Source organism: Argiope bruennichi, chromosome 6, assembly GCF_947563725.1.
Source record: "Argiope bruennichi chromosome 6, qqArgBrue1.1, whole genome shotgun sequence".
Lineage (NCBI taxonomy): Eukaryota > Metazoa > Arthropoda > Arachnida > Araneae > Araneidae > Argiope > Argiope bruennichi.
This window is the reverse complement of record NC_079156.1, coordinates 106,928,771-106,950,929: the sequence shown is the minus strand read 5'-3', so window position 1 is coordinate 106,950,929 and position 22,159 is coordinate 106,928,771. Positions and strand designations below refer to the sequence as shown.

Genomic DNA, 22,159 nt, shown 5'->3' with positions numbered 1-22,159 from the left:
AAATTCTTCAGTTTAAAGATTCACTTGCATGCACTCTTTAGACATTTATTATATTAACGTCTGATAGCTATCGTATCAAAACAAGTAATATAAAAAAATTTAAGTCAATTCCTACTTATGCTTTCCTACTTCCTACTTTGCTTTATATTTCTTTAAAACTGTTCATTCAAAGAAATTCTTCAGTTTAAAGATTCACTTGCATGCACTCTTTAGACATTTATTATATTAACGTCTGATAGCTATCGTATCAAAACAAGTGATATAAAAAAATTTAAGTCAATTCCTACTTATGCTTTCCTACTTCCTACTTTGCTTTATATTTCTTTAAAACTGTTCATTCAAAGAAATTCTTCAGTTTAAAGATTCACTTGCATGCACACTTTAGACATGTATTATATTAACGTCCGATAGCTATCGTATCAAAACAAGTGATATAAAAAAAATTAAGTCAATTCCTACTTATGCTTTCCTACTTCCTACTTTGCTTTATATTTCTTTAAAACTGTTCATTCAAAGAAATTCTTCAGTTTAAAGATTCACTTGCATGCACACTTTAGACATTTATTATATTAACGTCCGATAGCTATCGTATCAAAACAAGTAATATAAAAAAATTTAAGTCAATTCCTACTTATGCTTTCCTACTTCCTACTTTGCTTTATATTTCTTTAAAACTGCTCATTCAAAGAAATTCTTCAGTTTAAAGATTCACTTGCATATTTGATAATTTACATCAAGTGTCATCCACTACAAGTTTAAAAAAATGTATTTAAATTTGAGTGGATGAATAAAAACTATTTTAAAAAAGATTGAAAATTTGAACAAGATACATAAATAAATATATATAGGTAGAGTGTGAACTAATAGTAGGAATTGAATAACTGGCCCTCCAGAGGGTCATTAAGATATGTTGCAATAAGTAATTAAACAGAAATTGCTTACTTCATATTCAAGGGTTCCTTCTTTAAAAGTTTTCAAATCGCCTTCTAAACGTCTCATTCTTTTATTTGCTTTGTTCACAGATTTCAATAATGCTTCGTAAATAGGTAATTCATAATCGAACTGTTCTTTATATATGTCTCTCTGCACAAATGAAGTAATTTTAGGAAATTTCCTAAAAGAGAAAATTGTACACATTATTCAATACATTATAATTCATGCAAGTGAAATTCAGCACTAAATTTTGTAATATTATATATCTCTTCCATAATTTTAGAGAAAAATAGTATCCAAGCGTGTTCTTTTAAAAGAAGTAGAATAAATATTTCATAGAACTGTCATACAATTAGTTCATGCAACTATTATTTAGAAATAATGTATGTATGAAATGGGATTCTAAAATCATAGGACAAACATAAACAAACAGAAAGAAAAAAATCACTCTTAGAATAGAATATCAGGCAGCAAAAGCAAAGAATTGATACAAGAAACTGTCAGCTGGAGAATAGGGGGGGGGGGGTGAGTCGCATTTTAATTTTACAACACAGGTAAACTTCCAATCACTGGGTGAAGTTTCAGGGAAGCTATAGCTCAATAAAATTAAAAAATTTTAAATTTTTTTATAGAACATATTTAAAAAAATATATTTTATATAATGGCAAAACTGAAGTATTGAGACACACACAAATGGATATAAAGATATGAAAGAAACGAAGAAAAACATTGCTTAATTATACAATTGCAAAATATCTCTTTACAATAATTCTATCTTTTCATCTTCTTTTGTCTATCTTTAACATAATCATTTCAGCCCACATATTTCTGTTTAAAAAGTGCTTTAATAAGCTATACCTATCCCATGATTTTAGATTCAACTCTTGTTGCAATCTTCATGTGATGCATCCATTTCCTTTAATTCAGTGAGAAATAATACTTCGCCTTTGCATTTGTTAGCCCACATTCTATAATAGAAATTGACTTCTTTCTACATCTGACTTACTTTTGAAGTTTGCTATATGATTTTAATAATGTATATATTTTATATATACAATATGCATGTATATATACATATTTACATATGTGTGTATGTACGTATGTATCTCTCTCTCTCTCTCTCTCTCTATATATATATATATATATATATATATATATTGTTACGAATCTGTGATGCGGCTTCCCAGCATTGTTGGTTCCATACGAGGTCCCAGAGCTTGGCGACAAACTTGGCGACTTTGGCGCCAAAATAGATTATACCCGAAATATCGAAAATTTTCACGATCCGTCCAGTAGGAACCGAGATACGCCTGATTGGTTGAGAGGCTTCTAGCCCCGCCTCCTGAGACTTATAAAAGGAAGCAGCCGCAGCTGCCGAGGGTCGTGAACCAGATCGGAGGGTCGTAGTCGGAACCGACGGTAAAGAACTGGCATTCCAGAAATAAGCGGAGCAGCGACGGAGTGAAGCTAGTATTGAACTAAGCTATGTGCTACTGTCTGCAGTAGAGTCTGTTGTATGCTGCACGTCTCGGCTGAAGATAATCGTCTTCTGTGCTGTATATAGTTGTCGTCTTTGTGCTGCCCTCTGTGTCTTCGGGTAAATAAACGTCGTTGTTTTATTTTCTACTGCCGCCTGGTGATTGAGCGTTCTCCACACCATATAACTCCCACTATCCAAACGAACCCCGAAAATTTCTTACAATATATATATTAGTATGTATGTATATAGACATACATATGTATATATATATGAAGCACTTTTGAACAGCAACATGAGGTCGAAAATGAAAAGCATAAGTGGAACAAGTAAGAATAAATACAAGCAAGGCAGAAAAATTCAGTGTCTAAAAGACTCCATTTGACTCTAATGAGGACTTCACTGCAAAACTTTCGGTTGCTGCTGCAACTGTTCATGAAACACCAAGGAACTTCAAAAGAAAACGCCAATCACTTGCTAAACCTTACCAAACCTCTATTGATGTTTGGTAGTGGCATATTTGTGCACTTACTATGATATTAAATAAGGAATGAGCTTCCTTTTCATTTCGACAATTTTTTTCATTCTCGCACTCACATTGCTATACAAAAAAGGTGCTTCTTTATATGTATTTTACGTATCCTCGAAGTTTCTCCTATGAATGCAAGGACACCTGGTGTATTATATAGATAGATATATTATTACAAAGTGGTAAACGTATCCCTGACATGCCAATCTTGGCGAGAAATTTGGTGACCTTGTCGCTTTATGATTCAAGATAGGGAGTTACCTGACCCGTGATATTTGAGGTTAGTTTTCCCAGTATTGTTTGAAGTATTTAATGAAAATTAATATTGCACTTGATGGTGAAATTCACATAAAAAAACAAAACTATAATTAGCGCCAAATTAACAGTAAATGAGTTAGAACAATATTATTTCTTAACTTTACTATTAGACACACCATTTGTAGTAACACTGATAAATAACTTTCGTCTCCTGTCCAGCAATTGTCTGAATACCTGAGCAATATACATGATAACCTACATTCTTTTTTTTTAATAGTAATTGAGCTTTAGCGATATCAGTTAAAGGAAAATGCGAAGAAAGACAGAGCAAAAATCTAGCAATTTGAAAAGAAAAGCTGATCGAGAAGCTGCTAAGTTGGTGGCTATACGTGAAAAATTGATTAAATATTTAGATATTGGCGATATAAGCAAAGAATGTTTCCATCGTGAGGCTTTGAGTTTTGAATCGGAAGTAGGCCGATTGGAACATGTACATTCTCATATCATAGAAAGATTAAACTTCCAGCATTGAACAAATGGTCAGAGGAATTTATAAACTTGCTAACTGGAACTGATAAACATTGCATACAGTATCGGATAACAATGCCGTTGACGAGAGAAGTTCCCTAGTATATATGAATGCGAGATAAAAGTTGAGTTGACTGGAGGCATAGAGATTTAAAGAATGAATTGCAGTTTTCCAAAGTAAACAGCCTTATTCTTGTTAATAACTGAAAGTTTTTCTAAAAAAGATGGGGGAAACAAAAGGTCTGTAAGGCTCATAAATAAAAGAGAGTTCCAATTTTTTTTAAAATAAGCAGCACTAAAAAATTATTTTATACATACAGATGACAAGTCATTACTGAATATTTATATTAAAAGAAATTAACAAAAATGATTGCATATATATATATATATAAATCTTAAAAAGATACTGTTAATACCAAAATAAGACAGATTATAAAATATTTTTATTTTTTAACAAGGATTCTAATAAACAGCATTCGTAAAAAATTCATCGATTATAAATTAGAACTTTTTCTAACTTTGATGAAAAGACTGTTGATTGGAATAAAGTTGGATTGAATATTTCAAGTTATAATTATTTGGAAAAACCATAAGTATGAAGATTTCATTTAATTTTTTTGACACAAATATGCCAAATTTTCTCTTGGTTATTCTTGGTGAGTAACTAAATTATACAAATGCTGACATTTGTGTCGGAATTAAAACGGTTTGAAATAACCAATAGAAATACTTTTAAAAACTAATTTACTTACCTTTTAAAAGTGTCAGCATTATGATCTGGAGACTTTGCATTTTGAGTTGCCAGAATTTTGTACATACTATACAGTACAGAAGGTGATGATGAAGCAGAAAGTGAAGGTAAAGAAGCAGAAACAGAATATGAAGATAAAGAAGCAGAAGCAGAATGTGATGATAAAGAGGCAGAATGTGAAGATAAAGAAGCAGTATGTGAAGGTAAAGAAGCAGAATGTGAAAATAAAGAAGCAGAAGCAGAAAGGGAAGATAAAGAAGCAGAATGTGAAGATAAAGAAGCAGAATTCAAAGATAAAGAAGCAGAAAGTGAAGATAAGGAAGCAGGAGCAGAAAGTGAAGATGAAAAAGCTGAATGTGAAGATAAAGAAGCAGAAAGTGCGGATGAAGAAGCAGACGCAAAAAATGAAGATAAAGCAGCAGAAAGTGCGGATGAAGAAGCAGAAGCAGAAGGTGAAGAAAGTTCTTGTATTCTCGAAGCATGAGGTTCAGAATTTTTTAAACAATCAGTAGGTACAAACTCTCCTTGTTTAGAGTCTAGTTCAGGTAATTCCATAATAGTTGTTGGAAGAATACCTTTTTCGTGAGTTTCTTCAGATTTAGGATTAAATAAAGATAAAGAAGTACAATGTGAAGATGAAAATGCAGAAGGTGAAGAAAGTTCTTGTATTCTCGAAGCATGAGGTTCAGAATTTTTTAAACAATCAGTAAGTACAAATTCTCCTTGTTTGGAGACTAGTTCAGGTAATTCCATCACAGTTGTTGAAAGAATGCCTTTTTCATTAATTTCTTCTGATTTAGAATTAAATGAATCCAAATTCTGTAATTCAGCCTTAGAAATGGTAGGTTTCCCCACAATTTGAGAAGTATTATTACTTTGGGCCTCTTTCAGAAATGGAACTTTTGCTTTTTGTGCTAAACAAGAATCATCTTTAAAGGAAAGAAATGAACTAGAGTTATTAAAAGACACTTTATTAGGGTCTAATGTTGTGTCACCAATTGTTGAAGATGGTACTACAGAAGGACTGGTAATTTTCTCTACCGGACAAGAATCTTTAAGAAGGACAGGGTGCGTCATATTTATAACAGTGGAAGGCATATCACTTTTTTCTTCTGAATGGCTCAAAGGCGCATTTTCATCTTTCTTTCTCTGAATTCTTCCAATCTTTTTATATTTCTTGTTAGAAGATGGAGGAGATGTAACTTGATTGTTAGATTCCTTGGATTCAAAATTAGGACTAGGGCAATTCTTATGTGTGGAATTCCTCCTCACATATTGAAGTAAAGAAAAAAGGCCTGAAATAAAGAGAATTCAATAAAATATATATTAATCAATAATTATATTTATAAACAAAGTCGATACAGATTCACAACTGAAATATAATCTGGAATTACACAATAAAATTATAATAACAAATGCAAGTTCTTGGTGTTTTAGATGAATTAATTAAGACATTCAATTACGAAAAAAAAATTCATGAAACTTATATGTTTAGTATTAAAATAGTAAAAAAAATTAAAACAATCGTTATAATAATAAAATGAAAAAGAAAAACTGAGGAATTACAAAAAAGACATACTAGGGTTTTCTTCTTTAACACTACTTTCCTTCTGTTTCTTTTGGATAGGCATAGAACTGGCAATGGTATCATCCACTAATGAATGTTTCTGTTTAAAAATTATTGAAATGTTTAGTTATAATAATGGTATTTCAGATATTTAAATAAAATTATTTGTTAATTTTATTAGAAATGGAATACAAACCAACAACAAACAATACTAAGAATGATATTTCTATTAATGAATATCACATGAATTTTGAATTACATTTCAATTTAATAGATGGAAAGTAATCACAATAATTCTAAAGATTTGGCACTTTACTTTCTATTTACTTTACTTAAATAATATTTGTTTTTAAGAAATTACATCAACATGAAAACTGATATGGGTTGAACAGAAAGTCAAAACACATTGCAATATGTAAAAATTGAAACAACAGCGTTTACATGATTCTAAATCAATGCTTGAAATATAGTGATAAATAAGTCAATGCCATTTTTATATGGTAGAATGCAAATATTTAATATTCTTAGCAATCGAAAGCAGCAAATATGTTTTAATAATTTATTTTTTGTAAAAAAGCAAAATAAAGTTGCATTTTTTTTTAAGTTACTGATAGTTTAATAGTTTTTGAAGCCTATCATACAATGTAATCAAAATCTTAATATGTTCTTTAACAATCAAAATAAAAATTCTCACTTTTGAAGGTAGAACATTTGATGGATTTTTGGGTTCTATATTTACATCAGTTTGACACGCCTCTTGCTTCTTTCTATAATAAAAATATATATTATTAAAAAACGTTTTTTAAACAAATATTCTACAACCAAAAATATATAAATCTAAAAGATAAAATTTACTCCACTTATCATTATTTGTACAATCTTCAACAACATCAAAAAAAAAAAACTCAGTAACTTTATAATCTATTATCACATCTTCACAAAACTGGTATCGATGGAAATGGCTTAAAGAGACAGATTTTGTTGAGATAGACAAACTGATTTACTGAGTTAATTAACCAAATTTATCAACTGAAGGTAGCCATTCATCAACTATGTTAATTACTAGTTCGAAACTATGTTAATGAAATATTGTCTCAGAATATTTCCATTACAGAAATGAAGATTTTTTTAATCACTCGATTCAGCAGACCTTTTTATTTAATGTGTGTCAAATTTTTTTTCAAAATTTGCAGTAAGCTCAAGTTATACTTAATTTTGCATGATGAAGATTAAATGGCCTAAGATTATGAAAATGTTGAGTTTTTCTAAATTTTTAACATTCAAAACTTCATAAATAAGTCTTAGTTGATCGTGGAAAATAGAAACATTCATTCATTTATTTATTTAAAATTTGGTGTATCCAGAATATTTCTCAGAATCTGATACCTTACTGCATTAAATTTAGACTTCATACTTTTTGAAAAATATATATAGGCTGGAACAAAATATTTTTATTGATTTCATTTCAATCCTTTTGAAAGCAAAACTAAAAACTGAATTTTCTGCTGAATCTGAGAAATTTTTGTTGAATTATTGTTTGAGATATTACATAAATTATGAAAAATATTTTGTAGTTCACATAAGACTTAAATACCGAGCGATTCTGTTTGCAATACTCATATTCAATAATAATAATAATAAATAAATAACAATAAAGATGATAAATAAAATAAAACGCTTGGTTTTATTAAAAAATATCTTTATATTAATTGCCATTTCATCATTTCCACTTTAAATTAAAGTTGAAGTTTTACCGGAAATGACAACAAATTAGCAAAATATATATAGTAAATTGAACGAAATGATCTAAACAACAGTATAAGTTTGCTATGACTATCAAAATTTGAAGAATAAAAATGTTTTGTTTGAGAATATATTAAGAGACCAGTTACTTAAAATATTTGATTGAAAATTGTAGCGAGCGGTAATACTGGCGAACCGGCTGGTCGCCAAAGGCGGCTAGTAGTAAAATAAAAAAACTGTGTTTTTATTCATAGGAATTTCAGAAAAATAAACAATAGGATTCAGATTTTTTTCTTAAAATGCAGATGACTTTTTAAATTATATATATATTATTTAAATATTGAAGCATTTCCATTATCTTTTAAATCAATGCATCCTTCAGCCTTTTTAATTGATCCCACCCGAGGAAATTAACAACCATCTTAATTTTTATGGTAATTAAATGTGCTGTCAAATCCATTATGAAATATAGATCAACCACATTTTAATTACTTGAATGATATAAGCAAATGTCTAACATTTAAAAATTTATCTGTTAGTACTAAAATGATAAAATTTTAAAATAAGAAAATATTATAAAAGTTAAAATTAATTAGTGGGATGAAATTTAACTTATCTGGCTAAAGAATTGCATGAGGATAATATTTACGACGAGGAAACAATATTTTAAATAAACAATTTTTACATGTCCCTATATGTACAGAATAACGAACAATAGTCTTGAAACAAATTAATAACTAGATTATAGTAAATTTTCATTTTTCAGGCAACTCTGCAACCAAACTAAAAAGTATATTTTAATTACATCCCTGTCTGTGAGCATACTAACCCAAAAATGAAACATAATAAAAGAATGAATTTTTTTTTTTTTACATCAAAATAATAATTGGAATGAAGTGTCATTTAAACTGTCTTAAGGAACATTTAAACTGTCTTTATATTTATTTATTTTTTAAAAAAAAGGATAGATGGGTGGAATTTTGTAAAGGCTTAATCTGTGCCAATTTTTTTAAATTTCAGATCTATTAGAAAATGATTAGATTAATTATGACATCTAAACTGTTAATTTAACGAACTTTAGATCCAATTTGTTGGACAAAAGAGATTTGGAAGCTATACTGGATTGAATGCAATAAACGAAGAAGCTTAACAAACATAAGCATATTTTATAATATATAGAAAAAATCGTATTTAAAATCATGACAACATTGAAAACTCTTGAACTACATGATACATTTAAGCCTTTTTTTAACATATTATTTATACAATGGCTTTCTGTCTATAAACCGATTGATGGGGTTTACGAAATCCATTCTTTGAAACAAAAGGAAATTGTTGTTATAAATTCAGGGTTCTTTCAATTCGTTAGTCGATGAAGAAACTGTCCTTTAAAAGTCTAAAATATTTATTCCAGAAAATTCAGGACTTTACATGAACCAAATATTACACAGACAACACATGCAATACACAGCAGCACACAACAAACAGTAGCCCACAAATAGTAATCGATAGTAAAAACAACCACAGCATATAAAGCAGCCATACAGAATTCAGCAGGAAGAGAGAATCTACTCTCTTTGGTCTTTCGAAACGCCTTTAATTCTACACTGTCTCCTCGCTTTAACTGCATCCAACTGCAGAGTCACTACTACACGACTCGATGCAGCTTCTATAATATACACCAGCATATGACAAACACTTGAGCTCCTCACAACACCTACGCTTCGCTGGACAGATACAACTATTCGCCGTTGACTCGCTATGCAACTCTAAACGTTTCGGCGACTCTTTCTACGACTGTCTTCAGAAAATGACACAGATTAAAGGAGTTCCCGCCCGATGTGGGCTACCTCCTACATGGCAAAATTGATGTGACCTGGCTTGAAATAAGTTTACATGGACTGTAACGTCTCCTGAGATGGTAGAAGAGAAAATGAAACATAGTCGACTGAAGAAAAGTCGCATGGCAGGTGAGGGAGAGAGGGTGAGCTGTCTCAGCCAATAGTAAAGCAGACGGTCAAGGGAGTAGGTGGGGGAGAAGTAGAAGCATTTTGGTCTTTCGGAGGGTCCAGGCAGCGGATGAACTATTGTTTCTGGGCGGCCAATCAGAGACTTTCTACTTGCAGGTGGGCGGTAGAGCTTCAACTTAGTCCAGGAGTGCATTAAGGAGAATGAGTTTTCTTTCCTCTTTGGAAGAAGTTCCCTTTAATTTCGCTGCAACTGAGAGTAATCCAGGAAATTCTTTCAGGAGATTTCTTATTTCTCTTAACGTTTCAATAAGTTCTTTCATTTCCAGGGTGTTGTTTTGAGGGCTGTGATCTGTTGAAGTTGGGGTAGGATCCGGTATCTGTTGTTGAGGCTGGGGTCTCTGTCTGGGAGCAGGGGGATTTTGAGCTGCTTCTACGATTTTTTCTGCATTACTTTTCCTATTTTTGAGGATGTCAGCATAGGATTTTCTATTAGTTGTCGATGGGGCAGTTGTTGGGTAGGCAGGGCAACCTTTCCATGAGGCCAGATGTCCTGTGTTGTTACAATTGATGCAGATGGGATCTTGTACTTTTTCCTTCTGAGAGCACTCATTTGTGGGATGATTACCGTTACATTTTATACAGCGCGGATTGCATCTGCAATTCCTAGCGCTGTGATAAAATCCTGCGCATCTAAAACACATTGTAGCTTTTGCTGGTCTTCTGTACGTTTCTATTTTAACTCTGATATAGGATAGGATTCTAAGATTGTAGATGTTGTTAAAGTTACCAGTTTTCTTGACTTCCACCAGGAAAATAGGGTAGAGGGTCTTATTTCTAAAATTTTTAAGCTGTGAGATGCGTCCAATGTTGAAATTCTGGGCTTCAAGTTCTTGTTTCAGGTCATTTATATCTTGATTAAGAGGCAGTCCTTTAATGATGATTTTAATGGGTCTATCGGAGGGGTCTTCGGAGATGATGTGTTCTAGTTTCTTTTCAGTCAGGAATTCCAGGATTCCCTGTCTCTCTTCATCGCTGCCTGGGGTGATCTTGATAAATCCATTAGAGTAGCTATTTTCAGATTTAGGGTATTTTCTATTGAGCTGCTGCAGTACTAAGTTATATCCTTCAGTTAATTTCATCTGGATGGGGGGGATTTCTTTTCTTGGTTGCTGTGCTTCTTCTTCTAAAATCTGAAATTTGTTTCTGGTGGTGACTTCTGGGTTTTCAACTGAATTTTTTCTTTTTGAGGAGTGTTTTCTGTCAACAGGTTGAAAGGGCAGTTCGGTTTCCATTTCTTCAAGATTATTATTCTTACTTTCTGTCGTTTCCATCATAGTTTCAGGATGGGAGGGCTGATTTTCATTTTCTAAATTATGCTTGTCGCAATTCATGATGGGGCAGGGGCTAACTTCAAATAATTCTTCCTCAATCTTTTTGATATCATGTTGGATTCCTTGTAGTTTAATATAGTCTTCTTTATATTGGCTTGTATGTTCCAGGTTATCATCTTTCATTTGTTGTAAGGTGTCGATAAAAGAATTTGCTATTGAGTTTAATTGATGAGATCTAATTTGCTGGTAGTTGATGTGTGCACAGAGGTTTTTATTTCCATCATGTTTAGTGCAGTTTCTTTTTAAGCAGGGTTTTGCGTTTTTTAATTTCTCCTCATTAGTTTGAATTTTTCTATTTAGTACTTCTAAGCGTTTTAGAAGGGAAGCTTTTTCCTCTGGATTGCAATCTCCTTTTAATTTATGTTTAATTTGCCAAGATTTATTACTAGCTGCAGTTAGTTCTCTATCTAAGTTTCTAATCTCAGTACAGTGATTCATGATTTCGAAGACACGTGCAGAATAGCAACATGGCCCACTACTAACACTACTGACACTACAGGAGTCATCAGAGCGTCCGTCTCCCTCCATGGCTGGAGACTGCAAATGCCATGAAAATGAGAAAAATGACTGTCTTCAGCTGAGACTGCCAGCCTTTTATAGTTCCCGGAACCGGGCAGAGAAGGTTCTGGAACAATCAGGCATATCTCGGTTCCTATTGGCAGTAGCGCAAACATTCTGGAAGATTCCAGTATTATCTATTTTGTCGCCAAGCTCCGATATCATTGGTTAGGCACCCGATCAGCATCCACCACAGTTGATCGTAAAACGGTCCTTCCAGTGATTGACCTAACCGAGCTAGGAAACAACATTACAGATTTGTACCAATATTAATGCTGATAAGAGCTACTGAATAAAATGACACAGTGATACACATTTTTTTCTGTTATGCATGACTGATGCAATCAAGACAAATAAATACAAACAAACTGAGCCAAGCACATTATCCTGCTACAATTTCTTAAATTAGAAGTTTCAAACGATGCTTTTTATAAACATAAACACAATGGGGAGATTATTTCATAACTTTAAGGGAAAGATTTTGCAGATAGTTTGAAAATATCCTTCATCTAATTTTTAAAAAAATATGAATGAATACTGAACATTAAATAATAATTGGCGTTAATTTCCTTATTTTAGCATTACATAATTTGATGAATGGTAAGAAATGATATGGATTTCCTTAAATATTTATTTCATTTACTTGAACTGCTGATAAAGAATAAAAATTAATTTAACATTCTTAAAATCAATCGATCCTGAATTCGAATTTTAGCAAAATTCTTATTCAATTAAAATCGTCTGATTTGAAAATAAATATTATATAAACTGCCATATTATAAGAGCAATTAGAACTTGGGCTTCATAAAGGGTAGATCTATAAATACAAATAAATGTAATATACGGCCCCTCAAAAAGCGGGTATTGCAAATTGATTATGAGAATTTCGCAATTTTTGTAAATATTTCAAAAACTATTTGGGATATGCGCATGATTCTTTGGATTCTGACATTTCAGCATTGCTCTGATGCAAAAATTTCATTTTGTTACAATTCACTTTTCCCCACATTTATGTTTAAAAATTCATAAAAATATTAAATTTGTGTTATGTATGCATTTTGACATTTTATGAAATATGATAATTTTCTGTAAGTGATTTTTTTTTTCTGAGAGATATATAAGTTTCCGAGATATCGCGAAAAGTTCAAAAGACTCATTTAACATTGAAAGTGTCATTTTTTAAAACCTATAACTCTAACAATTTTCATTGAGAAATTAATTTCTAGATAACAAATTAATTCCGCAAAAAAATCTTGGTGTCCACAATGCAAAAATTTTACAATATTAATTAATTAACAATGTTAATCAATTTGATTAATCATTTTGATGTGTGGAACAAATCCAATTTCTATAGTCATTTCAAGCAACACAAAATTTATATAAATGTGATAATAAATCAAAAAACGTCAAGTGTTAATTTTTTTTGTTGTTGTTCACAACATATACTACCAAATATTATATCAAATGATAAGAATCAAAATAGTTCAAATTACAACAATTTTATTAATAAACAATTTAATTTTTAAACTGAATAATATCATACTTGTCTTATATAGAAAATTGTATAACAGATTTATTTGTAACAAAATTTTACATGAGAACTTAGATTCTTCAATTATGTTATTATCACCATTATTAGACTTGTTAACATACCCAGAATTGTTCAAGATTAAAATCTCTCCCGTAAAATATTTTTAATGTAAACATTTCTTTTATCACCTGAAACATTTTTAAGTAAGATTAGAATCATCAATTGAACAAACGATCTTTAAAAACTACTAATAGATAATTTTAGCAATTTATTATATTAGTCCGGCAAATTTTGCTTACAAATGCTGAATATTAGAAAAATTATATTCATTTGAGCGATTGACCTAAGCTTACTTTTAAACACTGTTAAATCATTACTTTAAAATCAATACAAGAATTATCAAAAGCCAAATTTTTAAAAAAGAAACATTTTTAAAAATTATGGTAGAATAGTTCAAAACATTATAAGAAAAAATAGAAGAAGTTATTTTTAATTAATTTTTGTATTTTGAAAAAGTAATAATATTCTTTTTCATGTTTTATATAATAATGTGTCAAGTCTAGTTGAATTTAGCCCAATTACTTACAAGGATAGCCACAAATACTTTTAATTATATTACAATAATGTTTCTATCTTTTAGAATATATTTTTGCATTGAATCAATTAATAGTTCATAGAATGCTCACACTTTTGTCAAATTATAATGTCCATGAATGGCTAACAGTAACTTAAAATTACAATTCCATACACAGGTCATACTTGACTACCACAGTAAAAGGGTTAAAATCTTTTAAAGGCCTTATCACATGGGCAAATACCGTCTACACTTTCGTGGACAATTTTCCGTTTTTACCCGCAGGCAACCGGTCAAGCAAGTTTTCCGTCATCGTGAGCTTTTTTCAACCAGCTTGAAAATGTAGAAGATAGCTACGGAAATATTGTTTGCAAACGAAATTCAACCAGTCATGCATGGCTTTGGTACTGACGTAGTTGCCAAGAATGGCGCGATTGTCGCTAATATGAAACTAATTTGTAAACACATGTCCAAAATGTTCTATGGTCATGTGATAAAAAATGGGTTTTGACCGACTTTATTCATCAAAAGCTGGCTATTTGGAATCCACTGAATAATTCATTATTAAAGACAAATGTTACACGAAGAAATTTGTACAATAATTATCAGAAGACGAAGAGATATTGACACCCGTAGATAGTCATTAAAACCAATAAAATTTATTTTCAGAATTAAAAAAAAATTATTAATGTTTATGTGAACTGTCTTCTTTTTGTAAACTGTATTTGATCAGATTAAATCTTTAATTTTTTTAAAAATAATGGTATAATTTTTGAATTTCTAAAATATGTAATTAACATCTTCCATACAGTTGAAAAATTATTTAATTCTTTGCTGTTGTGAAAGTTAATAAGGATCAATTCATTTTCTTACCGCTGAAATATTGTGCAGCACATTATATAGTACATTTAAGGGAACTGCAGAAATATGAATGATTCTGTTATTGTTTAATGCTTTAATTAATAAATAATAGTGAAGTTTTTATTTTTAAAATTAATTGCAAATCCAACTCACAAAATCGCTTTTTTAGCATATTTCTGTGTTCAATTTCATTTTCACAATTTAATCTATGAAATAGCAATACAGATACATTATGCAATTATTAGATTTTTTTTTGTACGTAAACCTGTCATTATTACTGAAAAATTAACAAAATTGATGGAACAGCAATATATCCCAGGATATAATGTATGGAATGTATGAACAGGAATCCCACTAACGAAATGTGTAAACTACAGATATTCACCAAACAGAAAAAGCGAATAAAGAGCGATAAATTAGCCATAAAGTACACCTGTGTTTTAGGATTACCATACAGCAAATCCCCACGTGACGTCACTACACACATTTTTCCATGCGCGTTTGTCCACGAAAGTGTAGACGGTATTTGGCCGTGTGATAAGGCCTTAATGCAATTAAGTTTTCCTCAGAAGATATACATTAATCACTATCCATCCCCATCCAAGTTTTTAAATCCCATGGATATGAAAATAAAACTTAAACAACAATTAATGACTAACAAATAAGTACAATTTATTGAAAAGTTTTACTGAAATTTTAAAAGTTTAAAATACTTTTTAAAAATTATTGTTACTTGGCTTTTAATGACAAAGAAAGTTGCAAACATGCATTGTCAGCAATTTTAATCAGCCAGTTAGTATCAGTAATCATAGTTTAGTGAAGATTAATATTCTTCTTATAACACACGAGAAATAGCATTTAGGGAAAGACCTTGTACTTTTAAATCTTGATCAAATGATGAGGATGCTAACCAAGCCAGCATTCTTTCCAAATTTTCACAGATAAGTAGAATTGCCATTTATTCTCTTTAATAGATACCAGAAATGATTTTTTTTCCTCTAATAAATCATCAAGCAATTATTGCTTGGCTCAGAAGAAAGCTCTTAAAAAGTTGGTTATGAAAGAAAGGTTTGAGGAAGGGGAGGGAAGGTCACCTACTTTCGAACAATTATTGCCTCTTCTGGCGAATAAAACCTCCAGTCATCTTCAACTTCTTGCCACAATTGGGCTTTCAGATGAAATATTTTGATATTTGATGAACTAATCTGATATAACAAGGTAAATACATTTGTCTTCTCATATTCAGAGATACCCTCTAGAAGAAACATCAGTAGAGTCAGCATACAAGGAACCAAATTAAAAAAAAAAAGTTTTAATTTAAAAAAAAATTAAGGATACATTAAAATATTGCAACCACTTCATTCCAGATTTAAAATTTTGAGTTCAGTTTGCTATCAGGCACGCTATTATTTAATATGCAAACATTTCCTTTTAGAATAGAGAAATATATACATTAACATTTTTTTAATGTCTCATCTATATATAAATTACAAACAGTTTAGCTATATCACTTTTTCATGCAAATAATAAGCTTCAAATGTTCTTGGAGTTAAGCACTAAAAATTCAAAAGATACAATTAAAATTTCAAATTAAATGCATAAAAGAGTGATAAAAACATCTGCTTTGATATTTTGTATTAAAACTGATTTCAGCTGAATAACAAGAGAGAGAAAAGAAAAAAAACATCAATATCATTCTCTTGAGCAAATAGCATCTAACTGTTTTTGAAGTCCTCTGCTTTCCAAGTTATAAAAACAGATATTGTCATACAGAAAATAAAGGAATACTTATCCCTTTTGTACATTTAAAACATGAGAGGTAACATTAAACATATAGTGTAAATCTAATAAAATTCAATATATTAGTTAATATGAAAAATATTTTCTAAATTTTGAATACATTTTTTTATAATTTTCTTTCTTGAAATAAAAAGTAAAGTTTGAAATGAGTAAAATAAGTATAAAAATCACAGCCATTTCATACAATTTAAACATTAAATGGAAGTTTAAAAAAAAAATGTTGCATACAAAATTCATGAATTTTAAAACAACAAAAACAGAAAACTGTCAGAAATTACTTGAACAATGATTACAAAAACAATGGTATGAATAAAGCTATCATTTAAATGTGCAGGGTACAAAACATATATTTCATAATTTAAATTGGTTACCCACAAATTCCACAAACATTTAAATACATAAATATATCTTTACAATGGCAAGTTCATAGACAATTTTAATCTAATATAGAATTCTTAGTTTATTATTATAACATGAAATTTCTACTTGGGATAACATTAAACAAAAACCACACAAAAAAAGCAGAATGTAATATATGTTAACAATTTCTATTGTATAAATAAAAAAACATTTTAACATTTTTTTTATGTCATAGAAATTTACCTAGAAGTGAAAATTTATAAAATTAAATACACTTTGAATTCAACATACCTTTTATCAGCCTATCCAGAATTTCTGATTTTTTACTAGGTTTTAATGCTAACATATGTATGATCCTTTTTCTGTTTAAAAAGAGAGGAACATAAAATTAATTAAAAAATAAAAGCAGTTAAAATAATATATATATATATATATATATATATATATATATATATATATATATATATATATATATATATATATATATATATATATATATATATATATATATATATATATATACAATAAGATTTATCATTAATTCCATGCCAAACAATACATTTCAATAAAATAATTTCTTTTCAGATACCGTAAAAGAAAGAATAATATCAACAATCAAGAAACAACAATCCATTCCATCTCTGCTTAAGATGGTTAGGGTGTTCTTGCAATGAAAATTATTGAAATTTGAATTATAAATACAGGGTATTTTATCTAGCAAAATATTATATCTAATGTAAAGTAAAAAATATATGTTACAGGATATTAGTTAGTATATACAGAGTGTCCCTGGATTCATAGGCAAAACTATAAGGGTAGGTAAAACCCATATAAAGAAGCATTTTTTGTATAGCAATAGGAAGTTGCAAGTTGAAAGATGTAGGAAAAAAAAAAGAACTGTCAAGAAAATGAAAGAAAAAATTCTTAGGTAATATTTTTAGAGCAGACAACATAAAAATTTAATGATGCAGATTAATTAAAACTGAATTTTTGGAAAGAAAAATACTGAATTGTTATGAAAATTCATTTAGCTGGTATTTTCAAATTGTTGATAGTTTTGAATGATATTACAAGAGCTTCAAAATGCTGCTGGAAAATATTTTTGTGTGACAAAGCAATTTATGATTTGAGAAAGCAGACATGCATCTTGTGCACAATGCTGTAAATTGTAACAGAAGAGAGGTGTTTCATCTTCTATGCTATGTCGTGCTATGCTTCTAGAATAAAACTCAATCATAAAATTTTTCCATGCTTACACTAGTACTGCAAGAGTGGTTCATTTCAACCACTCCAGAAACTGCTTGCTTCACAGTATTTCTTGATTTTTGTGCCAACATTTTTCATTTCCAACATCCTATTGCTATACAAAAAATGTTTCTCTACATGTATTTTACCTATCTTTAAAGTTCGGTCCATTAATTCAAGAACACCCTGAATTTAAAAAAAACAATTAACTGTTTTCACTATAAAACAACAAAAACACATTTATTTGTAATAGCAAACTGAAATCGTATTGTTGGGCAATAATCTTCAAATTCACAACAAAAAATTGGAACATTAAAAAAAACATCACAAATTAATACATGCGATTATAAGTTCAATGAATATAGAATATTTTCATTTTAATATACTTGAAATAAAAATTTTATAAAATTATTGAAAATCAAATATATGTTACCAAGAAAACAGTTTTAACAAACACCTAAAACTTAAAAATATTCTAATATAAATGATCATATACTATATATGAAAATTTTAGACATTTCAAGTAGTCAAATCCAAACACTGCTTTTGATTTTTATACCAGAATTAACTTATGTTTTCATTTAAAGTCAAGGAAGAAAGAAGCATTGTTAAGAAAGAATAACAATTCATACACTTTTAAACATACCTTAATGGTTGGCTCACAATATCAAAACCTTTATAGGCTATAAACTTTTTCTTTCCTTTTCTATTTACTGCCATTGAACCAGATGCTTTTGTGAAAGTACTTAAGCGTTTTGCTGCTACTTTCTTGAGCTCTGTTTTTAAGAAGAGAAATTATAAGGATTTATAGAAATTTATATAATTTCTTTACACAATCTAGCAAACCTTGTGTTCTGTTTTAATTTCAACATTAGTAATTGTCTAATGCTGAAACATTATAAGAAAAATTACAAATTAGAAAGAAAATTAACAGTTAATTAAACTAGACTAAAATAAGTGCAGTAGAGGACAGAAAAGAAAATTTTAAATTTCATTTATACATTAGAGAAATAAAATATCACATTGCATATAATAAATTAAATAACATATTTTTGACAGAATAAGAAAATTTTTTTAATTATTGTTTTTAATTCTAATAATTATTCTTAATTATAAACAGTTTCCTATTTGTATCTTTTCTATGTTAATCTTACATAGATTTTACATTAAAAAAAAACATGTATCCAAATTTAAATTCCTCTCACACAGTTGAAATTTCTCAAACTGATACAAGTGGCTACTTATATAAATTCATTCAAGCATAGTAGTATCCTTAAGTAAATTGAGATTGTAATTAGATAATAGAAAACTTAATTGATACAGACTAAACTTTAAATCATGACTTTTTTATTTTTCCTTTCATCAAAATTTTCTACAATTATTAAAATAACTTTGCAAGTACCGCCATGTATTTATATTTTGACTACATTTTTCAAACTTATACAAATTCATGATTAATATTAATGTTTGATATTTATCTTCCATTTTCAAATTATTTCTTTAAGAATATATTCCACCTTCTCTCAACAATATAAGATACATCCCCCATCATGAAAATTAATGGAATTAGCTCATATCATTAATAAGTATGTAAATAAGTAAAATCTCATTAGTAAAGAATTACTAACGAGATTTTTTCAAATTTTCACATTATGAAAATTGGATTCAATATAAACTTTGACATTCTTTCAAAAAAAATCAGAAATATTTAATTTTAAAAAGTAAAAACTCCAGTTCAATGTAATGCTACTTGTCTTGTTTAACAGAGATGTAGGTGGATAGAAGTCCAGAACCAGATATAAGAAGCTCTTTGGTAATAAAATAATAAAGGATACTAGAGAATAAATTTTATACATACTGGCAAGTGAATACGGCATTCTATCTTCTCTGCATCTAAAAAAAAAAAGAAGAAGGGAAAAGAAACATCGAAAAAAATTTGCATAAAAATCTTGAAAGTATAAATTTTTAAATTGTTACTTACTGGCTCATTTTCTGTTGATTTGTTATTTTTGTTCCAGTTTTTTTCAAAATTGTTAACACTTGGTTTAATACTGATTTTTTTTGTTGCTGCACAAGAGCTACATCTTCCAATGTTCTAAAAAATCCAATAAGTTCATAAAACTAGTGTAAAAAAATTGACAACCAAAAAAACCAACTACATCCAAATTATAATTTTATAAAAACAATAAACTTTATTTCTTAAATCATTCATAAATTACTAATTTCTATCAAATATATACAACATTAAGTGCTTTTCTCATGTAAATAATTTCAAGTCAATGTTTGATTATTTCAACTTAGTATATTATATTTTGGATTAACCAATATTCCTACTGTTTTAAACATTATTCCTTATTTTTTTCTACCATTAATATAATATGAAAGAACAAAACAACAGTAAGATGCATTCCCACAATTTATATGCAAATGAAAGAAATTTCAGTTCTTGTTTTATAAGAAACTATTCATTAAAAACTAAATATTTCCACAGATTTACAGTGGATTACACATTGCTATAGACAGGAAGATTATGGGCTAATTTCATGTTATATAATTGTGAAAAATATACAAGCCAGTAAGATTTGAAATAGTTGATTTTCAGTTAATATTTCAAAAAATACCTGAATAGAAAGATCAATATTTTAAACAAGTTAATAAAAATTTTTATCTGATATAACTATATTAAGAGTTGCATCATGTCAATTTATAAAGCACCTGAGCGAAAAATCCGAATTAGTACATTGGAGTCACTGTTCCATTAGATTAGAATCATTATCATCTGTGTTTGTTTTCGTGGTATGAAAAAATTTGATTCTGAATACAGTTTCAGAAGAATAAGAAATATAATTTCTGACATTCCTAAACAAATACTTTTTCAAAAATGCAACTTTCAGATTTCATCCTCTCCTCTTCAACTTGAAAGGGGTAAGAAGTAAGGATTTATAGCAACAATGGCTGTCATCCCCAGTTTCCAGATGTAGAGAACAAGCATTTTCATCTATAAACACAAGAGCGAGTACACATACAAAAACAAATTGAAGCTTTAGTCAGTTAGGAGTTAAAGAGCACTTACGCTGATGCGGAGAATTCCCACTATACAGAATGAAGATTAAGGAAGAGAGATAAAAAGAGACCGCAACAGAAAGTGGACAATGAAGTTAACAAGTACAGAGAGAGAGTTCTCCTTCTCTGAGTTAACAGGTTTCCCAGATCCCGGTAGGTTTACTCACCAGAACGGTGACAGAATTTACCATGCCAATCATATTGGAGTAGGCGTGGCTATGCATGAGAGTTCGTAATAAATAAAAGTGACGTTTATCTCTTGACAGAGCATACGTGAGGATTAAGGGTTGGTATATATTATTATAATAATATATTCTATATATTTTATAAAAGTGAAGTTGGTTTATATTTTATAAAAAATGAAAAAAGGTCACTTCGAGAATATATGATTGTTATTTTAACAAAAAATTTTTTTGGAGAATCAGATCAAGTCAACAGGTAGTTGAACCAAATGGATAAATGATATTATTGTGAATTTAATGATGACTTTTCTCTTCAAAAAAAGAATAATTGGAATGTCAGAATAAAGTGGAATTTTATACCCCGGAGAGAAGAGACAGAATTTCTGATATTCAGTTTATTTCAATTTAATCAAACGATTAATTCGAACAATAAAGCAATTCATAGTCAATTAATTTTTACTATTTAATTCAAATAAATATCTCGATTGGTAGACTATATAATTTCTTTAAAAAAATTAATGAATAAAAGAGGCAAAAAAAAAGCCTAGACCGTCAAATAAATAATTGAATATCAATATTTAATCAAAAATATCAAATATTTCTAACAGCTGCATTGATCAAACTTTATCTGTTAAATTATTTAGAGAAACAAAACAAAGTTTTTAAAACTAAAAATTTCAACAAACTTTAATAATTGAGAACAATATCTTTTTATAGTGATAAACTAACATTTTTGATTATACTAATAATTATATGTATTATTTCAATATTTGTTTTGTAACTAAATCTTTAAAAAGAAACATCAAACACTGTTATTTATAAATAACTTATTATTACA

General features: G+C 29.1%; 1 protein-coding gene across 1 annotated transcript in view; it reads right to left on the bottom strand.

The window, feature by feature from the left end:
• Window positions 1-21,278, bottom strand: part of LOC129971457 (streptococcal hemagglutinin-like) — a 35,557-nt gene extending 14,279 nt beyond the window's left edge. Inside the window, exons 1-10 of the mRNA XM_056085238.1 lie at window positions 21,150-21,278; window positions 20,058-20,171; window positions 19,935-19,969; window positions 18,723-18,852; window positions 17,123-17,193; window positions 15,770-15,926; window positions 6,738-6,810; window positions 6,056-6,143; window positions 4,478-5,771; window positions 943-1,114 (exon numbers count right to left, since the gene is read on the bottom strand). Of these exons, the coding sequence (XP_055941213.1) occupies window positions 943-1,114; window positions 4,478-5,771; window positions 6,056-6,143; window positions 6,738-6,810; window positions 15,770-15,926; window positions 17,123-17,193; window positions 18,723-18,852; window positions 19,935-19,969; window positions 20,058-20,065 (2,028 nt within the window). The 5' untranslated portion in view covers window positions 20,066-20,171; window positions 21,150-21,278. The remainder of the gene's footprint in view (window positions 1-942; window positions 1,115-4,477; window positions 5,772-6,055; window positions 6,144-6,737; window positions 6,811-15,769; window positions 15,927-17,122; window positions 17,194-18,722; window positions 18,853-19,934; window positions 19,970-20,057; window positions 20,172-21,149) is intronic.
• Between the last annotated feature and the right edge of the window lie 881 nt (window positions 21,279-22,159).